The sequence below is a fragment of the Cygnus olor genome, chromosome 1, assembly GCF_009769625.2.
Source record: "Cygnus olor isolate bCygOlo1 chromosome 1, bCygOlo1.pri.v2, whole genome shotgun sequence".
NCBI lineage: Eukaryota > Metazoa > Chordata > Aves > Anseriformes > Anatidae > Cygnus > Cygnus olor.
In genome coordinates this window covers 108,595,594-108,612,878 of record NC_049169.1, presented here as the reverse complement: position 1 = coordinate 108,612,878, position 17,285 = coordinate 108,595,594, and the positions used below count along the sequence as shown (strand labels likewise).

Here is a 17,285-nt window from a genome sequence, read left to right as displayed (position 1 = left end):
GGAAAAAGCAAGGAGTAACAAACAAGTGGCATGGGACAAAAAAGTAGGAGATTATTTAGGTCAGCCTTTCCAAAGAAACTGAACACCAAAGTAAATGAATTCCAGAGAAACTAAACAGCCTCCTAAGTGCTTTCAGCAGACCCGACACAAATTACTGTGTGACACGGTGTGGGAAATTAAAAAAAAAAAAAAAGAGAATGTTTTTATTTATAATCAAAATGTAAAATTCCATTCCATTCAAAGTTTTTTCTTTTTTTTTTTTTGCCTCCTCTTCTCCTCATGTTCGAATTCACAGCTTGCACAGGTTCAACACAGCACAGACTGTATCCCAGCAGACAGACAATCCAGAAAGCCTGTGTTATTAACCAAGCATTTATAGCTCTCACTTTCACAAGACTCAAACCCGCTGCTCCCCCTGTCTCCATGGAGCCTGTGACAACAGGGTATGGGGTTTTGTCCCAGCCAGGCCCCACAACAGGGCTGGTTTCTCGCTCGCTGGTGCTGCTCCACAGCGGTTTCCACAGCAACTGGGCAGGGTGCACAGGCAGGCCGCAGGCAGGGCCCTGGCTGGCTCCCAATGCTTGCTTTGAGGTGGATCCGGATGCTGAAGACTTGTGTCTGGTGCCATTGGGTTAAAAAAGACCATTAGAAGGGGCTACGCGAGGAAATGTCTCTTTGCCACTGCTGTTGCACATGCCTCATGTAACACAGAGCAGCGGAGTTGAAGAAACAGGTCTCCAGCTGCACTGCTGGGTGCAACGCTTCAGCTGAACACCAGCCTGTGCAAATACCTCAAGAAGTTGTCGTAGCATGATGACCGAGTATACGAAACAAAGCTGGGTCCCCGGTGCAAACTGGCGCGATCCTCTGAAGTCAATAGTACCAGGCTGATTTACATCAACCGTAAAATCAGCCCTGAAACACACGAGAGACGAGGAAGTGGAGAAAACAAACAACCCCCACCAAAAACAAACCGCAACAATTACAACAAAAAAAAACAACACAACAGAAAACCAACATAAACAACCCACAACCATTCAGGCAACATTTCCAGTCAAATTTCATGATAGATTTCAAGGGTCTGCACCAGGCTCAAGTGACTTTTGCTGGAACTGCTGGGCAATTTCAAAAGGATAAACACTTTCAAGAAGTTGAGCATTTATATACCTGCAAATACACACAAACCTAAAAAAGCCTGAAAACAAATTTAATTTGCTTTCCAACTGTGACAGCCAGCATTAGTTATGATTCCAGTATACACCATGTAAAACTGGAGTTCCTGCTTGCTCAGAGCCAGAGGAGTCATTTAACTCCCTGAGCGTAGGATCCTATTTCCAGATTCAAGGAAAACCATCAGGCCTCTGGGATTTCCAAGCATGGAAGTAGACTCCACATTGTTCCAGTGCGGGAATGTCTCTTTCCATAGGTAGTCTCATCCATATATTCCGGAACCAAATTTCCTGTGCAACTTCAGTCCTTTCTCAAGTTTATAACAGTTTTTCCCAGTAGGTCTTCTCAACCCCTTTTTGATTAACCTAAGCATTCTACAAACTGCACTGCAGGGGATGTGTACATATTAAGTTCTGGCTTTTAATGGTAAAGGAGCACATAATGAGCCAGAACTGTGCACTGCAGAGATCCCAAGTAGCAGGTGGGATAGCTCATTAGACCAACTACACCCAAACGTCTCATTTTCAGAAAAGTGTAATAATCAAAACCAAGTCAGCATTGTCACATGTGCCCCACTGAAAGAGATGATCCATCTGAAATCTGGTAGCTTAAAAAAAAGTTTGTCTCTGAAGGAAGCATTCACCCAGAATATACTTCTGTGCTAATAGGGAATGGATGCAAGAACAGCTCCTTGGGGTGAGTTTTTAAAGAGGGCTTTGCACAGGCTTCCTTCCATTCAATTTTTGCTGATTGGGATGTACCATGACTTCATTCTAGCTTGTGTGCCCATTAAAAAAAAAAATCAAAGTCTCACCAAAAACAGTAGAATACTCTTTAAATGGATATACTCTCTGAGAAGCTGTGTAATGCTTTGTGAATTTGGGATTGAGACATTTCCAATAGGTGGGGGTGGGGTGCCACTTGACTGAATTTCATTTGAACCATGAGTTTTAGGACTGCATCGTGCCTTGATCAGCAGCACAGAGCTATGTATTCTTTTTTTTTTTTTTTTCCTCCAGACTACAAACCAGACTCTGCTAATATGAGCTGCAAGCACAACGGCCTCTTCTCTCTTGGCCAAAAGAATCTGGTGAACCCTTCCTAATTATCTGCACACAGTTTGCCAAATTAGCTCATCCCGTTTTCATTCACACATGATCCCTTACGCTGCCAAGTTTGCTCAATTGTCTCTTCCTGCCAGAAGCAGCTAACGGTCATGTTTGATGGCTATTACTTTCAACCAACATTGTGGTTTACAGTACAAATACACATCTTTAGCCTTAATTCTGCAGGCCTTTAATAGACAGATTAGTTCTTCAATATCTGATTTTATAGGAGCACCTTCTGGCATATTTATTTGAACAGGACTGAAGCCACTCCTTTGACTCAATTAAGGCTGTTACATATCAAGAGGAGCTAGAACAAACAGAAGATGTTTTGCACACTGAAAGGAGAAGGGTGATTAGAAGAAATCCTCCGGAAGCCAGAGCTAGGAACAATAGGTCACAGTATAATAGGTGCCAAATTTTCCTTAAAGGGGATGAAGAGGGTAAAAAACAAACAAAAAACCACCTTAAAGTCTTCATCACATTAAAAGCTATACAAGCAAAACAACACATGGATATTCAGATTAGAAAACACTAGAAGAACACTGGAAAGTTACACAGGAAACAGGAATAAACACAGTCACTCTGTGCTTTATTTATTTTTAAACCAAGCATAAATGTTAACTCAGTAATCATCCCAGCTTTTCAACAGAAGAGATGTGTCAGGAGGCACATCCTTGAGAATATTTGGGTAAGGTTAGTTAACAAACAATTCTGCTGCTTTCGTCAGAAGAAGGGCAAGCTTAGGAAGCAAGCTATCATTCACAATTCACTAGTTCGAAGCTTCACGTAATATGTTTTGATTATCTTGTCAGCCAATACTTAAACTAAGAAAGTACCAGCTGTTTCACTGTCACAAAAGTAGAATGAAAAAAGATGTCAGGAATTCTGCAATATAAAATAAATAAATAAATAAATCCAGGGCACAGAATAATTGTATAGAAGACAAATAGTCTTGTCAGAATCAAATAGACAACCTTATCATAATTCAAAGACAAAGATAATACCAGGAACCCACAGAGATAGGAATTCCGTATTATTTATGCCATTAGATATTTTTAGAATAGAAAGTATCTGATTAATGATTCAGCCCCCTGGCCCATCTTCTCAAGTGCAACAAGTGCTTAAAAATCTGGTGGTTACAACAGCTGTATCTGGAATGCTCTATAATTCACATAAGGTATATACTGTCAAAACCCCGTATTACATTTCTAAAATGCCTGCTAGAGTCAATAGATCGATACGTTTCATGGAATCATGACTTCCAGATAGGCACATAAGCTGCCCTAAATTGTTTTGCCATTTGCTTTGCCTACTTCTGCCCTGTATTATCTTTATAACCAACTCCTCCTGAGATATTGATACTCATGTGACACTATTTTTTCCTAAACTTAACTTTCCAGTAGAAATAAGACTAAATAATACCAGTCTGGAGTACTCAACTCCAGCTAACTGATTTCAGTTCAAGGACCTCTCTTTTTGAGAAAGGTATCTGAGGAACAGTCCAAGGACTATGCTGGCATAAAGATTATACAGGCAGGCGCACATCAGCACGAGCACTGCAATCACATGGAATCCAAACACAAAATGAAGTCTTCAGATTTCAGATCTAAAGTCACAGAACAATATTTTAGTCAGGTGAGGATCTAGCACATTTACCTATTTATTTCCACTGTTGTTGCAAGGCTGCGCGTCTTGCATCAAGCCCGCACTATACAGAACTAGCATCAGCAGAGAGAGCTCTGAATGGTCAGGAAGCCAAGAAAGGGAACAAGATGGTTTGTTGAATAATAGATAGCTACCTGCATTTCTCTCCTAGAAAGGGAACTCATCACCACCTAAGTTCCGCTCAAAGCACCTCTGTTAAAATAAGCCTATAAGCTTTTATGCTTTGTGTTGCCATGCTGTGAGTGCCAAGTTATGTTTTAAGGCAGCTAAGGGCCAGGTTCCTTACAAGACAAAATGAATTACTCTTTCACAGAAAAAAGAGCATCCACATCAGAGCTTACAGCTATGTGAATCCTTATAGCCAAGTCTACGTATACCTTCCACTTAAACAGTCTGATTACATAGCCAAGCCCCTTGACATATTCGGCTGTATGAGATTTTTGGAAACTCTCTGTCCACCCTGCATGCTTCCCATCCCAAAGCAGAGGCAGCTAAAGGTCACGGACTATCTACTTTTCAGTCACTGCAATTAGCAATTTAAAATAATCAGATTTCATATTACATTTCTGCTTATAAGTCTTCAGCCCTATGGACAGCACTCCATACATTTATAGGGATTCAAATGCAGCATCTAGCCACAGGATTGGAACCTTAACAGCAAAATCACGCTGTATTTTCTTCTGATTTTCAGATTTTTTACCCCATCCCAAAACTGAAAGGGATTTGTATATGTACAACTTCTATATATGTACATATTGGCCACAAGCTACACTGTTAGTTCTACTGATATTATTGATATTATATTGGTATTATCTCACTGTCTTTGTATTCCATGAAACATGAAGATAATTCAGCTTCAAAAGAAGGGCAAATTCCTCCCTACCCCCTCCCAGTGTTTCCTTAAACGCTCGCAACAACTGATCTCTGCTGGAAGCCATAGATACAGCATTGCTTCAGAATCCCACTCTGCCTCCAAGTTGATCTTTTGTTTTGTGAGCAAAATAAAATAAATCATACATTAACATAGAATCATTTGTTAAAGGTGCCAATAGGATCCAAAATTCAACTTTGCCCGCCCCCCCCAATAACTAGATGAAATTAAAAACTGTTTTGTTCTGAGTTTGTCAAATACTAGGCTAATCATAAATACTACCTCATTCCCAGTTTTACAAAGTAGTGTAAAACAATCTTTTGGTTTTAGTATACTGTTACATAGTTACTAGATTCAACTGTTTTTCCACTAAAAAAAAAAAAGTATCTGCCTTAAACTTTTATGATATTTTCCTAACAGAATACAAGCTTTCTGGGACTTTTTTTGTGGGACTGAAGACTAGCTTAAAAAGATAAGAAAAATCCTTCTGCACTGCTTTGTTGTTCCCTAGAAGACATTAAGTTTGCTTTAACTCGAGAAAAATACTCTGCACCTGCAAGTCTCTCAGATGCATATGTAAGAACTGGCCATACCAACTCCTCTTTCTCTATTTACATAGCTTTAAAAACTTTGCAGAAACTTTGTTTAAAAGCTTATAAACAGACATCACTTCATTATTCTCTCACAAAAGTCAGTGTGTTCTCCCAACAGCTATTTATGTTAGAAAACTAATGCATATTGCAAAACCTGGACAAAACCTTTGTAGCAGTGTATTCTCTTCCCTTCCTCCTCCTCCTCAAAAAAAGGAGACTAAAAATTTGAACACAGCTGGAAAGCAAACAGCAACTGTGTGGGCTGTTGAGAGTCGAGGACTTGGCTAGACATGCAACTGGAACACAACTGAAACATATAAAGTATTCGGCAACAGGGGAAATGCAGAGCTGAAAACAATTTTTAGTTATGTCTCAATATATGCTGCTGATTCCCTGTCGACAATCAGCTTCCCCAGATGCCTCGTATGTCCTGGAACATTATTTACTGAAAGGCTCCAAAGACAAGTGCTGTAAGTACGTTATCTTCTGGAAGTACCCGTCATTTCAACAACGCTTGAACCCAACACAGAGAGAACTACATTTACTTTTCATACTTGATACAGAAGTCTCCTGAAATGTTTTAATTAGTACTGTTTGAATCAAGGAATCAAGTGATGTCCAGGATGTAGGTCTTATATAGAAAAGGGAAAGAAAAAGAAATTGACTTAAAATGGAATTATGTGAAGGTCTCAGACTGTATTGCAAGAAGCAAAACCTTACACACATTGTTTTGTGATGTCTAAGCATACTTCCGCTATGGTGCGCATCTGCATACTGCTCTTTATCTCCTCTCCTGGGCACCAACTTTGATGTTACCTATAAATCTGGAGTCCCTGAATTTGTTTGCTTTACTAGTCACTCCAATACTACAAATGCAGTATCTTAAAAACCTTATGGGCTCTTACTATTACCTGGCTGTCCCAATCTCCCCCTCCTCCTGCCCTTTTAACATTTTCAACTGCTGTATTCAATATTGAAATATTGGTTTCCTTCAATATCGATTTCCTTTCAGGACCATCTCAAATGATTACAACATTTTTGTGCATCAGTAAATCACATTACACCTGGGAGGACCATTATGTTGGTCAGCAGAAAGCAGCAGGGGCATTCACTGCAAGACACAAAGAAAACTCAAATATTGACTGAAAATAAAATACATTTCATTCATTCACATACAAATATTTACTGGCATTTAAATGGAAAGTTGTTAAGTCTACTCATACAATACAGACCTTTTCTGCACAAACTCTTCCAATGTCTAAGCATTGCTATTAACAAACTTTTAATTGGACTTTATGTGGACACTGGAGGAGGGAGATTCCCCCCTCTCCCCCCTTGTCTTGCTTTGGTATTCTACAACTTGTGTTTTTGAGATAATCCTCCTCTGTCTAACAACTCCTACAGAGTTAGGTGTTTCAAACATCCGAAATGAGCCCGAGTTGTTTATGTGTACTATAAGTCCCTGACCAGTTATAATCTTCTACATCTCAAGCAATGAAATATACATGTTTATCTACTCCAGGTTGCAAAAATTTGTAACTCAAGATTTAGAAGAGGGTATAACATCTTAATTGGCAAGACATCCTCATAAAAATTGTTTAATTGAGCAGTATTTGAAGTCTTTAGTCATTGTTACATGTATCAGAGAAAGCACGCATTACTGTCTGTAATTAACTTTCAGGACTTTAATTTAATTAAGAATTAACTTGCACACCTGTCACATACCGTGGGTCAGCTGGGTGCTTTACTCTCGGCAGGGCCTGACTTACTCCCCAACCTACCTTTCAAAGTCAGTATCTCAGGTTTGCAGGCAGGCTCAACCTGGTAAGACCAGCAAGCGGGGCTTGGCAAAGCCCTGTAGTGCCATGCACAAGGCCCCCGGTGCCCCGGACACACGCAGGCCTTGGCATGGCAGGGCCTGTGCGCCTCGTCCCCAGGCACTGAGTGCTGTCAGAAAGACTCCTCCATCATTACCTGGGCAAGCAGCCTTCCCAAATACAGACATACAGCCCATGGTTATTAAATACATAGGACAGCCCGCCTGAATCACATTTTCAGAAGTGTTTACCACCAACGGTTTGAACAATACCAAAGTTGTGTTAGTGCCTTGTCACGCTACCCAAAACCCCAGTCAGTCTGGAGTAAGGGAACATGAAACAAGAGCCACAAACAAGAAGCCACAAATTTAAGAAAAAAAATCTCATCTTTGTGGTTTACCAGCTTCAAGACCGGGAGAAGGGTCAGAAAAATCAGTCTAGATGCCCCAGTACTCAAATGGCAAAACCCAAGTGTTTGCTTCTTTACGACATTTTATAGAAACAGGGTACTTGAGCACAAAAGATAGCCATAACATGAGCCTGAACACACCTACACACACTAAAGATATAATTCCAGATGATGCGTTTTGGCTTATTTTTGCCACTACAGCTACTAGAAAGCTTCAGTTATGAACCAGTGACAGGTACTATCCATACACTCAAGTGGTAAGTTGCTGTCTAACTCACATAGTATTATTCAAGCTCTGGTCTTCTGTGCATCACTCTCTCATATGTTTACAAGTATGCCAAGCATGAACATCTCTCCAACTCCAACCCAACTCCGGTCAGCATACACTAGCCCTTACCATACTGCCCCCAAGAACTTCTCCCAATTCATACTGGACACTCAGGCATGCCTTATATAAACATTTTGGTTTCTGAATTATATATTAATTTGAGCAAGAATGCATGTTCCATCACTACCTCCAGTACTATGTTAGCAGTTTGCAAACAGCAAATATAGCTGCTATTGTTAACATTATCTGGTGCCAAAACAACCCTATAATCCATCACTTCCCATCCGGACCACGTTTTGTTTCACCTTAAGCCTGATCCAGTGGTTTGGACTGACTTGAGTGTCTGTTAAACCCTTACAAAGTTAATCCTAACAAGCTAAGTAAATATCTATCTTTTGAAACTTCATACCTGTAGGAACTGTTCTTTCTAACTCAACTCTGACCATTTCTTACTTTTTTAAACAGTCAGGATCAAGTTATTGCTATTACAATGCAAGTTGGAGATTCTTACTGAAAACTGCTGAGTTTAGAACTCGCAGAAAGTAATCATTCAAAAACAGCTTATTACCATATTTTCCCAGCATGTTTTCCCCTGCGAATAACCTTTGAGAGAAACTGGATGCCTCCTTAAATTCCTGTTAACCAAGGGGGGCTACGTTCATCAGTGGTTCAACAACTACTGCTGTTGTGTTGCTTGCTGTTGTTCAGAAGTGGCTATTTTTCCCTTCTTGCCTCTCCAAAAGCTCCTTCACCTTCCAGTGTATGTTAGGAAGTGACAAGTGAATGGGACCAGATGTTCAGCTGCCAAGCTTACCTTCTGCCTGTTTTAAAAAATCATATCTAAGCACTCAAGTGCTCCACAGTATGCTGTGAGCGTAAAGGTGACATAAGTCATTAGAGCTTTCCAGAAAAAGTGACTTTGGAAATGCAGGTGAGCACAAGTGCTGCCGATCATCCAAATGCTGCTCCACTTTCATTTTCTATCCCATTCTTTGGGATACTCATTTCCCAAAGACTACTATTTAGATGAAGGAAACGTATCATTTGTCTTGATTACAAGACACCATAATATTTGCTTTAAGCTTCCTGTGGTAGTATTACAACACAGTAATGTCCAGCACTTCAAGAAAGATGTGGCGGGCTTTTCTGATGAAGTGTTTTGTTAAAACTGATAGTTCTTAGAGAATTAATCAGGCTGGAAAAGGACACGTCAGAAAGTAAAACTGTAAGAAAAATAGTCTTACAAAATTAGTTTTCCTTGAGAGGAAGAGATGAGCTAACAGTAAGAGAATTACCAGTAAAATAACTGCCTTTCATTTTCCACATAACATTTCCCTCAGTTTCCATTAAAGCATTCACACCATTGGATATTAGCCACTAAATGGGAAAGTAAGAACTTAACCCATCTATCTTCCCAAATATCCAATGGTGGTGTAATGTTATCATGGTGGAGGAAGAAATCTCAACCAACCAAACAAAAAAGCAGCAATAATTTAGGGTCCCTGTGGATATATGTGATAGACTATCTATTTTAAGCAAGTGTCCTTGTTTTATATTGTTCCATAACTTCAAGGGAACCTTAATTTAGCCATTCCATATGGCCCTCGCAAATAGCCTGCAATGACAAATATGAATGTCTATCTCACACTTTAATTGTTTTGATGAACAAAATATTTATATTGCCGTGTAGATACATCTTACTAATCTTCCTTTACCTAAGTTTTCACACTGGACTGACCTCTAGCATTGTTATGAGAAAGCATGACACCACACTTTACTTACTCTGAGAGAAGTAAATGGGATTGCCTCTTGTGAGGAACTGATTACAAATAGACTGTCTTCAGAAATGCTCTGAGAGAAAGATGACATTTTAGAGTTATGGTGGAATCTAAGTAGATTGTAACAAACTTTTAGATCCTGGTTTCAGAACTAAACTAATAATTGTTTCTGCCCCTGCAAATGCACTGACAGCCTAAACCTACACCTCCCCATCTAACAAGGGAAGCTTGCTTACTGCTACTGCAGAAGATTTACATGGATGTCACAATGTCAATGTCTGGCTTCAGTGAATAAGCACCACTATTATACACTCGTGAAATGGTATGAGAGCTGAATTTTCTTTAGCATTAGTTGTACAAGAAGATTCTCCCGTATGTAAAAAGAGTTGTCTCTTTTGTGACCACCAGCACTTGAAAAGAAACAAGAGAACTTGGGGTACCCTTTGAGGAAGCCATACGTAAAAAAGCTCTAACAATTTCAGTGTATTTCTTTAAAAACAGGTCTGTACATGTGTCTCCCCAATAACATTTGGGGTTAGGCAGTGGCCTCAGACAAGCTTGGTAGCTCTAAGTCATGAAAGATGAGCCCACAAGTTTTAAGTCAGTTAACTAAAGAGAAAAGATGAAGTCAAAGTTCAAGTACTTGTGAGTTCTTACTCATTTGCTATGTCATCTGCCAATTCCTGCAGCAGAACCTGGCAGCCAGCACACTGCTGCCAAAATACTCTATAGTAGGGAATTCAGATATCATAGAGGAAATATATGAAAAAAATAGTAATAATACTTGGTGTAATTCAGTTAAATAGTCAACAAGAACAAGAAGAGCTCATCCAGGCTCAATTAGATTTGCTAATAACAGTGGTAATTTTAACTCTCATCATGGATGCCAGATGCCCTGTGGTAATCACAATTACCAGAAATACATGTCCTATGACATGAACAAAGAATTGTTGCAGCATTAAAGCCGAGAGAACAGGACCATGAAGGCCAAGCAACAGCAAAAGCAAGTCCACCACCTGCATACAGTCACCTTAAACAGAAGAAAATAAGGGGAATTGTGACTGTCTTGACTTGACAGGTGCATTTCCTGCTTCCCATATGCAATGAAGGAAGGCATTCATCTTCATTTTTTCTTCTGCACATCCAGTAGCAGGCTGTGGGGCCAGTAACCTGAACTAAGGATACTGCAGGGTAAGCCAGGACACAACTCTCTCTGCTGGCCGAGAAGAGGGAGACAAAACCTTACCACAGAACATCACTGCTTCTGGGTGAGTCCTGTCTGAAATGGAGATCCCTTCCCAAGTAGAGTGCCTAGATTTTAAGGGAGATAGTCTGGCTTGTTCAGATGCAATGAAAGCCATGATTTCTGAAAGACTTTCCAATAAGGTCACAGACAAACTTTCCTCTGAGCCCTGAAGATCTAACCAAGAGGCTGGAATTGTGAAGACAGTAACAGAGGGAGGAACCTGTCTCCTTTCCAAAGGCAGTGAAGGTCTTCCAACCAAGTCCTCAATTTTTATCTTTTTTGGGAGCACTCTATTATCTTGTGCAGTGTCACCACAGTTCTAAGTGGGGAAAAAAAAAAAAAGTTAGGCTGAACATTTGAAACAAATGCCACCTTCTACAGTTAATTTTCATTTGCTTCTTGGTATTTAAAGCCATCTGACACCCTATATTATGGTGCCTAAGAGTCTGCGCAGGTTTGTAGACCACTAGCCATCTATAGCAAAGAAATGTCACTTCTTAACTAAAGAGCAAGAGAAGGAACCATCCTTGAATGTCTCTTCTGGGGTTACCCCTGCTCCTTCTCCAAATAAAAAAAAAAAAAAGGCAACATGGTTCATAGCCTTATTTTGTAGAGATCTCAGAGAAGTATGCAGCCTTGCAAATTTAAGAAATCCCATCTCACCCAAATACGGACTCTAATTTAGAAATCATAACTCCCTACAGAAGTTAATCCAGCAAACACAGAGGGTTCAATAGAAGACTGGGGGCTGATAATATTCTCAACATTGAGAGAATATTATCATGTGTAATATGGAAAGCATACTTTAAAGACTTCTAGCTCCGCTGTCATTTCCTACAACTAATACAGTCATACTTTGTAAGTTCTTGGAGGAGACTGAGGGTGGAGACGTGACTTTTTTGACCTAGAACCTCTGTATTTGGCTGAAAGATTCCTGAGCACTAAGGAATGTTTGTTTTAAAGCCAAAATAAGGTGAGGTTTTATTTTTTTTTTTATTTATTGCTGAATCGAACTATCCCCGTGAGCTCCATCAAATGTTTATGTAAGACTATTTATCGCCTCTGCATTGTCCTCGCACAGACATGCTGTACTGAATTTGTTTTCAGCATCACCAGCTTAACCTTAATTTCTCACTTAAAGTAATGCAGGAAAAAGTCAGGCCTAGAAGATTCACAAAAGGGCTAGTTTATCAGTATATACCATCTCCTCAACAGTAGCCATGACTATTAATAGCAATCATTTCTGTAGATTTTCTAACTCTCTCATCAACAGAACTCACAAGTCTTACCCTGTTGCACCTTTTAAAACTTTCACAGATAACACCAGTTTATTGATCTCACACAGACTGAGACTATGACTGATGATCTCAAACTCCCTACCTTCTCCCTAAATTAAAGGTCAAAGATAGGCTTTAACTCAAAAGAAACCACTACTTCTACAGGTCAATGGTATTTCTTAGCAGGTTCTCTCTATAAAGACATGATCTACCTCAGCACTGTTCTTGGCTATGCTGATTTCCTATGATCAACTTACACGGCTCTTAATTTCTACAGCTGAATTACCAAGCGAGCTCTCTACACCTGCTCCACAATATAATGCTCACACACTTCAAGCATCAACCCACTTCTTTCTTTTCCTCCTTAGTGGGGAATGGGCAGAACCCCAGTCCTGCATGAGAAACTACTCAATGCATACGTCTAACTGGGATGGCGGTATTACTCAGTCTTATTGTTCATGTGAACGTACTGCAGCCACAGGAGGAACAGCAGACTCCTGACTGCCTTTTCTGCCTGCATTTCCTCCAACTCACACAAACAATCAGCATTTGCACACCCACCTACAGTTGCTTTCTTCACGTAGCAACTTCTTATCAGCACCTTGCTGGTAAACAGAGTTTGCCCCATCTAGCATTTTCTTGAGAATAGCGAGAAGAAGAGTGAAAAAAACATGAGCCTGCCAACAATTTAGGCACCAGATCCACTGTACTGCTTCCAAATCATCCTGTAACATTTCCACACTGGTCAAAGCCAACACCATCAAGGGACACAATAAATCCAACAGCTGAGCAGCCTGAACACGCTGAAACCAGTCACCAAAAAAAAACAACATAGCAGCCTTATTCAGTCACATATACCCCATGAAATGAGGAAAAGATCAAAAAAAAAACTTCAAAAAAATTCATTATATGAAAGAGAAAGTCTGCACCAGCTGCCCATCTAAATAAACCAAGTTTTCCATAAGGTCTTGTGTAAGTGAAGAGAAAGGAAAAGAAAAATTGCCACCAAACTGAAACTCTAGCAGTGTATATGTCATTTAAAAGTCTGTCCTCTTAGGACTCGTTCCTCCTCTGCAAAGGATTTTCCACACACACAAGTTTCTGCTAGGTGCGGAGTTAAATACAAAAACACCCAGCATCAGCACCGTCCCACATCCACAACAGACTGAGCACCATTCGGGGCTCAGATCTTACCAAGACCGTGCCACACGGTTCTTTTCAAAACATTATTTCCACGTACAGCCTCTTTCGCTATTGCAACAGCGGGACACAAGAATACAAGACGAGTACGGTGAAATGTGACTTGAAAGCGACAGTCTCATCACAGGCAGGACTGCCACTGGTAACGCTGTGTATCGATTCACCACCTCAGTGCAGCTATTTTTTCACTCACTTCCACGTGTTTTCTGAGCGGGGCAGCTTTTGCCAACTTATTTTAACGCTTCCTCTCGCTGTTTTTAACGAGTTAGACAACAGGACCACAGAAACACTGCAAGCGCAAGCCTGCTCTGGAGCTGCACCAGCCCGTGCCGCCAACAGACACCGCTCTCCCCGTCCCTCAGGGGCCGGGAGGGTAGCGCAGCCCCAGTCCTAGCAGCCGAGCAGAGATGCGGGGGGCTCCTGGCGGCGGCTTTGGCGTCCCCCTCGCCCTGCCCGTGGCGCCCCCTGCTGCCCTCCAGCACCGGTCCGGAGCCGGAGCCGGAGCCGGAGCCGGGGCCGCTGCCCCCCCTCCCTCCCGCTGCCACCTCGCACGCCCGGGGGTGACCGTGCCGCCGGGGCGACGAGCCCCAAGCCACAACAACGCGGGCAGACGGGCGGCCCGACGGACGGACAGACGGACAGAGCGCGTACGTGCTCCCAGGGGAAGGGGCGCGGCGACTTACAGCAGAGGACCCCCAAGTAGCCGAGGAGCAGCAGGCGGAGGCTGCGGCTCGCCATCTTCCCAGCAGCGGCCGCTCCCCCCCACACCCCCGGGCGGCAGCGGACGATCGCCGCGGGGCAACGCCGGCTGCGGCGGGGCGTGGGGTGGAGGGGGCGGCACGGCACGGCACGGCACGGACCGGCCTCGCCTCGCCTCCCCTCAGCCGGCGCCCGGCGCGGGAGAGCGGAGCGGGGGCTCTGCCCTCGCCCCGGCGAGGCGGTGCCAGGCTCTGGGCGTAGCCCGCGGGAGAGGCGGCTCCGAGCCGGTCCCCCTCGGCCACAAAACGGAGGCGGCTTGGGGCTCGGGGGTCCGCTGGGAAGGACGGGGCAGGAGGTGGGAGCGGGCGGGGAGGTGCTCGGTGGCAGGGCATCGAACCTTGAACCCACAGGGCAGCGAGCTGTCAGACCCACAGGGACAGGGACGATGCCAGGACGCCTGGCTCCCACCCCCGGCTCCAGCACACACGCATACAAACACACACAAAGGTGTGAGCTCTTCATGAGCTCAAGGACGGTTCTTGCCACAGAATAAACGATAAACTTTTCGTAATCGAAGCCAAACTTCCTAAAAGCTTATACTTGTCGCAGGAGAGGTTCCCAGTCCCTGCCTGCATTCGCTTCCCCCAACGAAACCCACCTTGCATGGAGAGCAGCTGGATAGAAGCAGCCCTAACAGGGTGAAATTGTGAAACAAAACTGCAACGGGGATGCTGCTGACAATGTGGTGGTGAGGTAGCGCTTGTCAGAGTCACAGTGAGCCCTGCTACTTGTGCAGCTGGGCTAGCCGAAATACCATGTACTGTAGGGTGCATCCCTAAACCAACAGAAGATGAACCACGCGGTCACCTTCAAAGCCTTCTTTATTGGGAGTTTGTATTAGTTTAGGAAATTATTCATTAAACATACACGAGCTGCAATGGCCCTTTAAATTTACGAATCAGGGAAAATTCCTCATCGTGACAGTTAGTGGTGTATCCGAGTCATTTCTAATGACATCTCCAAATATATTACTATGGATGTAATATGGTTCTCTAACAGGAAAAGTATTGTAAGTATTTGATAATCAGAGTAGCAACACTGGCTATATTTTTAGACTATAGCAAAATGAGGAAAGATTATTTATAAAGCATCTAGCAGCTATTTTAATGGAGACCAAACAAGTAGGATGCCATGATACTCTTTAAATCTTCTTAGCTTATTTATCACCTGCAAAAATGTATATAGAATACAAGTAATATTTCTGAAAAATAAAAGACCATATATATGTATATATCAACTATGTATCACCACTGTATGGGAGGAGCATGGGGGAAAAGTTATAGAGGTGGGGAATATTAAGAAAGAGCAGTGTGGAATTAAGTTAAGGGGTAGCTTATAGGATAGCTACTGAAGTGAATATAATGGCAATGATTTGATAACGAGAATGAAGAGGGAAGGTATCCTGTTAGACATCAGGATGAAGTTTAGCTACAGTAGTGTTTCCACCCCAGTAAATATTCAGTTATAATTGCCCAAATACATGGAGTCATATATAGCATTTAATTTGGATTTCATTAGCATGACTCATACCACAGTAAATCCACTTAAATGCTTTGGGTTTATATAAGCATGAGGTCAGAGTAAAATTCCTTTTTTTTTTCTTCACTATTTTGTTTCTCTTGGAAGAAAAAGAAATATCTAGTGTACAAGATTGTCTCCTCAACATTTCTCTGTCTTTCTAGTACAGTTTCACAGTGTTTTCACAGTTTCTTTGCATTCCCCTCTTTTATTTCAGCAATAACTGGATCATGGCTTCTCTGCTTGCTTTATACAATTGCTGGAAATACAAACAATTAAATATGAGTATTTTGAATGCATTTACAGAATGTTTTGGAAAAAAAAAACCACACTTGCAATGCATATAGTTCACTTAATATATATACTTTTTCTGTATTTGCTGAAAATGGTATTCTTAAAAAATCTGTAAATACTTTGTTAGAAGAGTACAAGACTGCTATCAATATGCTTAATCTTTTAAAGTTAAAAGCAGTAAAACAGTAAAAATAGTTTCATTAAAACAACACAGAGAGCCCAACATGAAACAATTTGTTCAAAATATTCCATTTAACAGTTATTCTGGGAGAGCTTTCCATGCAGACTCCTTTTTAGAATAATAAAAATAGTCTATAATTAGCATCTGCACAGAGAATGCAGGTCAAAGATAGCTATCTTATTTTGTAATAACTATTCTAGTCAAGTTCTTTGCATACAAAAGCCTTTAAGAATTGTGTGGAAGTGTAATATGATTTCAAACTTAGCTGCTTCTTAATGATTTTAGTAATTCATAAACCAAAAGTTTACACCTATTTCATTAGATGACGTGTTAGAGTAATCCACATTCTTACATTACAATGGAATTCCTTCTCCATTTAATGAAACTATAGTACAACTGACTGCTGACAATAACCTGCTCTAACATTACAAGTTTACCTCTTCTGTTAGGATATCACCACTGTGTTAAAGAGCTCTGTGGAAAAAAAAAATAGGGTTTCAAAAGTTAATTTGCAAAAACTCTCTGAAATAGTATAAGCCAAAACTCATTATTTTCATCTTAAGAGTGTTTAACATTTTATAGTTGCATGATGATAAAATCAAATACAGAGAAATTAATCTATATTAAAAAAGACTCCTTTTTGTGATTTCTCCATTCAGAATGTCTTGTTGTTTTTGTTGTTGTTTTTTCTTTTTTTTTTTTCCAGTAGGAACAAAACCACCCTATATTTATTTTGCTGTGCTGATTTCTAGAATAACTTCGAGTTATAATGAAAAAATGAATACAACAACTTAGAAATGCTGAATTTGGCTTAAAGGCATTGCAATGCAAATAATCACATTACAGATACGTAAGAGAGGTAGATGATTATGATTCCTCATCTTAAAAAAAACCACAAACTTGTAATTGGGGAAAAGTACCGTGCTACAAGAAGAGAACTGGCTGTTTAATTAACAGAAGAGTAAGATTTAATTCCTGTGTAATCACTCATTTATCATGGCTTACAAATACCAAACTAGAAGACAGTTATGGAAGAACTAATGAATATTCATCCTTGTACTGCCATCAAA

General features: G+C 41.1%; 1 protein-coding gene across 3 annotated transcripts in view; it reads right to left on the bottom strand.

Annotated features, from left to right (window-relative positions):
• JAM2 (junctional adhesion molecule 2) overlaps positions 1-14,379 on the bottom strand; it is a 35,772-nt gene extending 21,393 nt beyond the window's left edge. Inside the window, exon 1 of one of the 3 annotated variants that reach the window (XM_040576229.1) lies at positions 14,147-14,379. In XM_040576229.1, the coding sequence (XP_040432163.1) occupies positions 14,147-14,201 (55 nt within the window). In that variant the 5' untranslated portion in view covers positions 14,202-14,379. The remainder of the gene's footprint in view (positions 1-14,146) is intronic. The other 2 variants (XM_040576223.1, XM_040576247.1) reach the window with 2 other exon arrangements.
• Between the last annotated feature and the right edge of the window lie 2,906 nt (positions 14,380-17,285).